The 9070-nt window shown below is 39.4% G+C and overlaps 1 protein-coding gene across 1 annotated transcript in view; it reads left to right on the top strand.

Moving 5' to 3' along the window:
• The window catches only part of LOC107294901 (netrin receptor DCC-like), a gene marked incomplete at its 3' end in the record, with an annotated part of 65126 nt that overhangs the window by 32313 nt on the left and 23743 nt on the right, over positions 1 to 9070 (top strand). The window contains exons 5-6 of the mRNA XM_015824169.1: positions 1719 to 1814; positions 5922 to 5974. Of these exons, the coding sequence (XP_015679655.1) occupies positions 1719 to 1814; positions 5922 to 5974 (149 nt within the window). The remainder of the gene's footprint in view (positions 1 to 1718; positions 1815 to 5921; positions 5975 to 9070) is intronic.

Raw genomic sequence — 9070 nt, 5'->3', positions numbered from 1 at the left:
CCATAGCAATGAGCAATAGTTTAAGATGTGTGCTGTTCCAGTGATGTATGCCAGGTGTGATGGCACGTTGCCTCTAAGAAAGTGGTTACAAGGTGGACTGTTGAGTTGTTCATTGTTTTCCCGGCCAAATTTATATCTATTCACTCTCAGAGCAATAAATGTCCTCAGGGAATGGTCACCTTACAGTTTGCTGCCAAATTGTAATGGCTAATGTGCCAGAGTAAGAAAGTTATTTTATATAGAGCATAAATTAATTTAATTTAAATAATTGTTTGATTTAAACATAGTTTTAACGAGTTGCCCTTCACAGTCCATCTTTTTTGTTGAAGTTGTTGTCCTTGACTTGTCTCCTTTTTGGAACACAATGGCTTCCATAAGGACAAATATTGGTCTTCATTTTAAAAACATTGTTCATTATTATTATTATTATTATTATTATCATTATTATTATTATCATTATTATTATTATTATTATTATTATTATTATTATTATTATTATTATTATTATTATTAGTTATTTGTAGCTCAGGGTTGAAAGGAAAGGTCCTTGGTATTCCCTGAGTTTGGTTGCGTCTTGCAGACGTTTCATTACCCAAACTAGGTAACATTATCAGTGCTTGAATGGAGAGGAGTTTTCTCTAGGTAACATCATCAGTGCTAGACTAGTTTATTACCTAATTTGGCAATGAAATGTCTGCAAGAAAACAAAACAAAAACAAGTTCAAAGAGCACCAAGAACCCCCTCACTAAAAAAGATTATGTATACTTGCCAGGATTCATAAGGAAGGGGTCAGTGATTAAAAACAGAAAAAGAGGAAATGAAATCAGAGACTGTATGATGAATCTTACAATTCTCTCGTGAAATCTTCAGAATTCTCACTGGGCCTAGTTGAGACCACTCATGAAAAGTGTAACATGTAGTTCTGAACTTAAAACATCTTATAATCCACCAAATAAACTACAATCCATCATATACGGCCAGGGATTAAATAAAATGGGCAGAAAAAAAAATAGTTTCCTACTATTTCCAGTAGCTCAGCGGTTATTTATTGCTCCTGTAAATGAAACGGGGAAGAAATGAACAATTTTATTTCATCTTCTTTTTTTCTTAATAGCCTGGAAATATGATTGAAAATTGATTTTGAACATTAGATATGTACATGAGTTAGAAATGTATGAATCATTCTGAGCTTTTTTTAAGATTTCATTTTCTTCTGGCATGCAGTTAAATTTTATTTATTTGCTTATTTATTTGTTTGTTTGTTTGTTTGTTTCATTAGATTTTAGATGCCCTCCAATGCCAATATGCAAAGTGCAATATATATAATATAATACATACAGCACAATATCAGTAATCATAATCAATGCATGTACCCTAGATTTTAATCTCTTAAAATAGTTTCATGCTTGGGGAGGTTCAAAACTTCTCTATCCAGATTCCAAAGCTGAACCTTTTCTTAATTCACAGACCATAAGATAAGGTGGCTTAATCAAAGGCTCCTCAAAAAAGCCAAGATCCAGCCTGATAAATATAATATATAAATATATTTGGTTGATTATTTGAACAAATCAAGGAAAATTATATTAAGTATGCATATAGATATGTATCTTAACCACATGTTATAAGCTGCTTTGATCTGGCAAGCAGGTTTATGATTCTTGCCCAAATCTGCTTCACACTGTTAACTCTGTTGATATTATATTTGCTTCATTTACAGAACCAAGTTCCCATTATGTCATATCTCTGAAAGCATTCAACAATGCTGGGGAAGGAGTACCTCTTTATGAGAGTGCTACCACCAGATCACTGACAGGTGAGTTGGAAGGGGTGCTATCTTTATCCTATTTTGTTTATTCACCCTCTCTCTTATAGCAACACATACGGTTGGGTAAAGTAAGTATATTTCTTTTAATGGCGAGGACTTCATCCTATATGCTGGGATGGGGGTGGTACAAGTCTGGAAGTTCATTCTCAGAGACATTACAGTTGACTCAGAAACTGCAAGTAAAGGAAGGAGCTGATCCCACTAAAACTATGGTGACAGCATGTTGAGACCCCAGAAAGTGTGCAGAGAAGAGCAACAAGGATGATTATGGGACTGGAGGCTAAAACATATGAAGAACAGTAGCTGGAATTGCATATGTCTAGTTTAATGAAAAGAAGGATCCGGGGTGACATGATAGCAGCTTTCCAATATCTAAGTGGCTGCCACAAAGAAGATGGGGTCAACCTATTCTCCAAAGTACCTGAATACAGAACGAGAAGCAATGGATGGAAACTGATAAAGGAGACAACCAACCTAGAACTAAGGAAAAAATGCCTGACAGCAAGAATAATAAACCAGTGTAACGACTTGCCTCCAGAATTGTAGGTGTTCCAACCCTGGAGGTTTTTAAGAAGAGAACCATTTGTTTGAAATAGTATAGGGTTTCCTGCTTGAGCAGAGGGTTGGATTAGAAGTCCTCCAAGGTCTCTTCTAACTCTGTTATTCTGTTAATTGAGCTGTTGTGCCTGAGATGACTTTTTCACACATCCTCATCACAAAACGTTGAAAACCATACCCGGACGTTCCATGTATAAGGCACTAAGCCAGAATTGCTCAACCTTAATTTATTGAATTAAGACAAAGCACAGTTGTCTGGGTTCACACAAGTCAAAACTAAGCCAACCCGCATCATCACTTAAAAAGGATGTGTGAAATCTGGCTATCGTATATAATGAGTTGTGTCTTTGTGACACAATCGTGCTATCTAGTTTAAGTACCAGGTCTTTTACACGCATACTCTACAATCTTTTGAAGAAATTCAGTGATGCTGAAAACAGTGTAAAATGCAAGGGTCCATACGATGTTACCCTTCCTTCTTCTCCTCTTCCAAAATTTCCTAAAGCTTTAGGAAGCTACAACTAACTAACTATAGGAGGTCCTCAACTTATGGCCACATTGGGACCAGAATTTATGTTGCTAAGCAAGACCATTGCTAAGTAAGTCATGCCTGATTTTATGACATTTTTTTGCCAAGATTGTTAAGCAAATAACTTATCAGTGGATAAGTGAATCAATAATACAGTCATTAAGCAAATTCAGCTTTCCCCATTGACTTGCTGGAAGCTGGCTGGAAAAGTCACAAGCAGCAATCTTGTGAACCTGCGACACTGAAACCGTTGCCAAGCACCCAAATTTTGATCATGTATCCATGGGAATGCTGCAGTAATTTTAAGTGTGAGGACTGATCATAAGTCACTTTTTTCAGTAACATTGTAACTTTGAATGATTGCTAAATGAATGGTTGTAAATGGAGAATTACCAGTAGTTAGTCTGTTGTTTCCATGGAACAATCATGGGAAGTCAGCCATCACATGTCTGTCCTACTGTACTTCTTTCTCAGGGTAGAATAAAAATCCTCTTATCTTTCCTTCAATCATATATTCCCATAGGTTGCCAGTAGGACACGCCCAAAGAAGCCAGATTTGGCTATTGGGCCCGAAGTTCACAAAAGAGTCCATGCACCACGCATTTGACCTTTGTCCCTTCTTGTCTGGGCTGCTGTAGAAAGAATTGAATTTGTCATATGAAGTTGCTTCCTCATCTTAAAAAAAAATCTGGATCCATTATGCCTTTAAAAATGTACAAACCTTCCATTTATGGTATGGCAGAATAACAGATTGGGAGGGACCTTGGCGGTCTTCTAGTCCAACCCCCTACTCTAGTCCAACCCCCTATACCATTTCAGAAAAATGGTTGTCCAATCTCTTAAAAACCTCAGTGTTAGAGCACCCACAACTTCTGGAGGCAAGTTGTTCCACTGATTAATTGTTCTGACTGTCGGGAAATTTCTCTATTTACAGGTTGGCCCTCTCTTTGCTTAGTTTCCATCCACTGCTTCTTGTTCTGATTTCAGGTGACTCCCTCTTCTTTGTGACAGCCAATGTATTTAGCACTTTCTGGCATGCCAATGTACTCTCATCCCACATTTATTAGAAGAATAACTAGGAGGAACATGATTGAGGAATCAATAATGTTTTCCCACTGTACAAATACTTCTAATGAAAATATGGATATTAATTAATAGTAATATCATATTGCAAGCTACCAGAAGGATATGGGAGTTCCTTTCCTCATAGCTCAGTACTCTCAGCTCTGTAAAGAGGAATAATGAAGGTTGAACCATTTACACAACACTTACCCGCACCAGAATGTGAAATTACTACTTCTCAGTTTGAGAGTACTGTGTCATTCATGCATTCAGCCAATGAGCTCCCTCATTAGAGATGCTACAGCAATTACACAGAGTCCATCCATATGGAAGCAGCTCTGTTAATACGTGAATTAATTATCCTTCTGGTCGGAAATGAAAAAACTGACCTATCCACCCTGAATATGCAGCAAAGTCCATAACAGCCCCTTTTGATAAATTTGACTACCTGCTAAAATGAGCCAATTGTGCCTTTGTCAAGATTCAGCTGGAAAGACTACTGATGGAGCAAAATTAAATGATTATGCTGCAAAGAAATGTATTATATTTTCACTGGTGGCTTTAACTCCACATAGGCTTTATATTAATGATCTCTACTCCAGCCATTTTACATTTCAAAATACCAACTGTAGGATAATTTGAGGAACTGTAATGCCAGAACCCCAAAAGAGAGTGAGGAGAGAGGGGGGAATTTCTTAACATTTATTATTTTGCTAAATTGAAGTTAATTAGCTCTAGACAGCAAAAGCACAGATGTCAGCCAGCGTAAGAAAGTGGGGTCTCATTCAGAGATGGGACATCCGTGGTAATATAAGATATTATAGTTTCCACCATTCACATCTTCTCTCCTGACTCATCTTTCATTAAGCTCAATGCTGGCGTGTTCCCAATGGTCCAAGTTTCGTAAAGTTAGAATAGGAACATTAAGATGCAATCGTGAATAATGGAAAGTAGAATTCAGGAAGGAGCAATAACTCAAGGACACAGAATAGAGGAAGCCCTTGACTTACAACCATTCATTTAGTAACCCTTTGGAGTCCCATCCCATCTGTGTCGGAAGCACCAAGATGCTTCCAGTTTGTAACTATTAGCCAGTGACATCATTGTTGCCTGGGGACAGCTGGTTGGGGGCTCCTTTCATGTGCCCATTAATGTGCCCACTGAAGTGGTACCCTTCTATCTATTTGAGATTGCTTACTTTTGAGCTGCTAGGCTGGCAGGAGCTGGAGTGAGCTCACCCCATCCCACAGCAGCACTTGGGTCTTGAACGCAGGCTTGCTGATTGTCAATCCAGCATCCTAACCATGCGAGCCACCATGTTCCTTCCATTTGAAGTTAAAACAGCACTGAAAAAAAGTGACTTAGAACTGGTCTTTGCACTTACAACTGTACCCCATAGTCCCGTGATCAAAATTTGGGGACTTTGCAACCAGGATGTATTTACTACAGTTGCAGCATCCTGGGTTCACGTGATCACCATTTGCAACCTTTCCAGGCAATGTCTGACAAGCAAAGTCAATAGGCGATGCTGGATTTGCTTAACAACCGCATGATGCATTTAACAACTACAGTGATTAATTTACCAATTTTGGCAAAAAAAAGGTTGTAAACTCAGAGATTATTCGCTTAAAAACCGCCTTGTTTAGCAGCTACTCTGGTCCCAATGATTGCCGTAAGTCGAGGATTCCCTGTATGTGTTTCCTGCAGAAGGCCCCAGTTTCACAGCCTTCCATCAACATCTTGGAAATATCCACGGCTGAGAATTATTAGTTGGAATGGATACTGCTGAGCCAGAAAGATTAGTAGCCCAACTCACAAAAAGTGGTTTTATATTGTCACTTGGGCATCAGTGTTTCAAATTGTTTTCCATAAGTACAGATTATTGTAAGATGGAAAAAGTTTCACAGGAAGACAAATGTGACATTCTTGTAGTACATTAATGATAGGTTATAACTCTTGGATCTGCAATGTCAAGATGAGACCATGTAAAAAAGAGATGGTATGAAGGAAGAGTTTCATAAATACTTTAATAAAATGGTTCAGTGTATATACTCAAAAATAGCTTGTCTCTTGCAATAAAAAAAAAATCTTACTAGGTAGTTTAAGGAAAATGCTCTTTCTTTCTCATTTTTCTTGGAATAATACTAACCTGTCTTAAGGGGTGTTATAAGTTATGTTTAGACAGTAGAAGAGAAGTTGCCTGAACAATGAACAACACGATTCATATTCTTAATATAGTACAGTATTACCTTTTTCCCACTGCTGCAAATTGTACAATCTAATCATTCTCTTCTCCTGGTGCATAGCTCAACCTCTTTAAAGCATTTGTGTAGGAAGAAGGTTAAGTCAGGGAGAGCAAAAAGTGAAAAACAGGAAAGTTACAAACTACATTTGTTCACAAGAAATAAATGAAGCAAATTACAGCAGGCTCACTCCAGGTAGCTAATAATTCTAGCATTTTGTGAGCTATTTCCACTAAAAAAAATACACCCTTGAGAAAAAAAAACCAAAGAAAGAAAAAAAAATAGCACCTCATCTCAGTCTCCAAAATACTCGTTATAATATGTTCCTGGTTCTTTTTTGTCTTTTGAAGCCTTTACAAGGATACATTTATCTGAAATTGTGAAATTATTTTTCCCCTTTTAAAAATGTTTTAAAATATGCTACCTCCCCAACTGGGTAGCTAACAAATAGATTATTTTATGGGAATCAAAGGAAAAGCTCTCTTAATTATCAAATAAATTATCCTTAACTTTAGGGATTCCGGGACCAGATATCACTTTCTTTGGAACTTGCTTCTCCTTTGCAAGTGTGGATTTAACTGAGAACTTGACCCTTTAGAAATAGCTTATGAAGAAACTCAGAGATACAGGTAGTCCCCGACTTACAACAGTTTGTTTAGCAACTGTTCAAAGCCACAGTATGATGATGCTGAAAAAAAATACAACCAAGCCTTGCACTTATGGCTGTCACAGCAACCCAGTGCTCATGTGACCATGATTCAGGAGCTTGGCTACTGGCATGTATTTGTTATGATCCAGGTTGTCTAAACAGATGCAAGTTGCAACAAAGTCCTTTATTGCTGTGCTGTCCCATGGCAAACGGTCTTACAATGGCCAGTAAAGCTCCACCCCAAACCTTCCCGAAGGCAGCCACCCACAGTCAGTGCAACACAGATCCACAAACTAAAGCTAATGATCACCAGAGCCGATTCACAAAGCAAGGAGGAAGTCTGTAATCCAGAAACAAAATGCAAGTCCACAGGGCAAGGTCCGTAAATCATAAACAAAGTTCAAGGTCCCACAAGGCAAGATCAGAGCTCCCACCCTCTGGAATGAGCTGCCCCCAGAGATCAGGGTGATCCCTGATCTCCCTTCCTTCCGCCGCGCCCTCAAGACATGGCTATTCCAACAAGCAGGACTGGCCTAGGGCAATTTTTAGAGGGGTTTTTAATCATATTTTAATTAGACAACATTTAAATATTTCTTTTTAACTAATTTTAATTTTGTAATTGTTATTGATGTATTTTTTAACTGATTGTCAGCCGCCCTGAGTCCGCAAGGAGAAGGGCGGGATATAAATTCAATAAATAAATAAAGGAGTCCACAAGCAAGGTTCGGTGTCCATAGGCTAGAAACACAATCCAGAGCAGAGTTTTTCCAAGGCCGGGGAAGTGCGTGCCAAAGTAAAACAATTGTTCCTGATGAAGACACCTTCCCCCAGCCTCTGATTAAATCAGCTCAAACCAGGTGTTCCTTGTGAGGAGGGGTGGGGTGGCCTCCTTGCTAGCAGCCTTGCAGGCCTCCTTTGAGCTTGCCTCCACTCCACTCTCCTTGCCCTTGGATCGAATGGGGGAGGTAGCTATTCCTCATCAGAGGGAATGTGCTACTTCTCATCCCCACTGCCTGTTTGGAGCCGATCCTCCCCTGCGTTTATGAGGGCAGGCAGCTACCCATCTGGTCGACCACCTCCCTCAATGCCAGAGGGGCCTGTGACAGCAGCCTCCTCAGCCCCTGGATTCTCCAAACATTCCAGGGGAGATATGCCATCCCCATTGGATGGCCCTAACCCTAATTCCTCCTCCTCAAAACTGTGATCTGTTGGGTCATGACAGTATTTATGATGGTTGCAATATCCATCCAGGGTCATTGGTTGCCATTTGCAACCTTCCTGAAGGCTTTCAATAAACAAAATTTTAATGGAGGAAGCTGGATTAATTTAATGGCTGTTGATTCAATTAACTGCAGTGATTTGTGTAACAACCGTAGCAAAAATGGTCAGTGGAAGATCTTGGCCGGCTGTAAAAAACACAACATTGAAGCTGGGGGAGTTGTATAGAGCTGGTGGTCAGCGTTGCTTCTGGCTATCATATACCCAAAATGGGAATTTAAGGTGGGGAAGGACTTTAAATCTTTCTTGATAACTGCACTGTTCATATCTGTCTGAGTTCAGAATAGGTGCAAAATGTTTCACATAATAATTTTGAATCATTAGATATGGCTTGAATAATATGTATCGTTACATACAGAAACGGAAAAGGCCTCCGATTTAAACAAATCAAAAACATTGCAGTTCTGATGAAGACCCACCTAAGTAGAAGGAATACATCTCTTTCTTTCTCTCCCCGCTCCCTGCGTAATATCTATTGATTGAAACATTTTCAATCCTGACTTTATAAGGCCAACTGAATTTGTCAAGCTACCAAGGCAAAAACAAAAATTGACTGATACATAGAAAGAGTTGGGTTGTTTATCCCTCAAGCACTTGGTCTACAAGATTTTGAACAAAGCAACTAAGCATCATCAAACATAAATCATTTTAGCAGCATCAAATCAGGGAAAATGGATCTTCATTCCAACCAGAGCGGCACCAAAGTACTCATTCTATAATTTGCATGGTGTTGTGGCTCCGTCCAGTGGGTCCCTCTCATCAGAGGAGGAAGGCTCTGAACATGACGGAGAGGAGATGGCTAGGTCTCCCTCTCCCGGCCCTTCCCCTCTGGTGCAGCCTTCGGTGCCTTCCGACAGCGAGGAGTTTGGCCAGGAGCCCGGTGTTTCTGGGATTGGCCAGGAGCCCGGTGTTTCTGGACTTGGCC

Source organism: Protobothrops mucrosquamatus, unplaced genomic scaffold, assembly GCF_001527695.2.
Source record: "Protobothrops mucrosquamatus isolate PMUCROS unplaced genomic scaffold, P.Mucros_1.0 scaffold2146, whole genome shotgun sequence".
NCBI classification, from domain to species: domain Eukaryota; kingdom Metazoa; phylum Chordata; class Lepidosauria; order Squamata; family Viperidae; genus Protobothrops; species Protobothrops mucrosquamatus.
The sequence above is the reverse complement of the archived record's forward strand: the minus strand, read 5'-3'. Positions and strand labels throughout refer to the sequence as shown.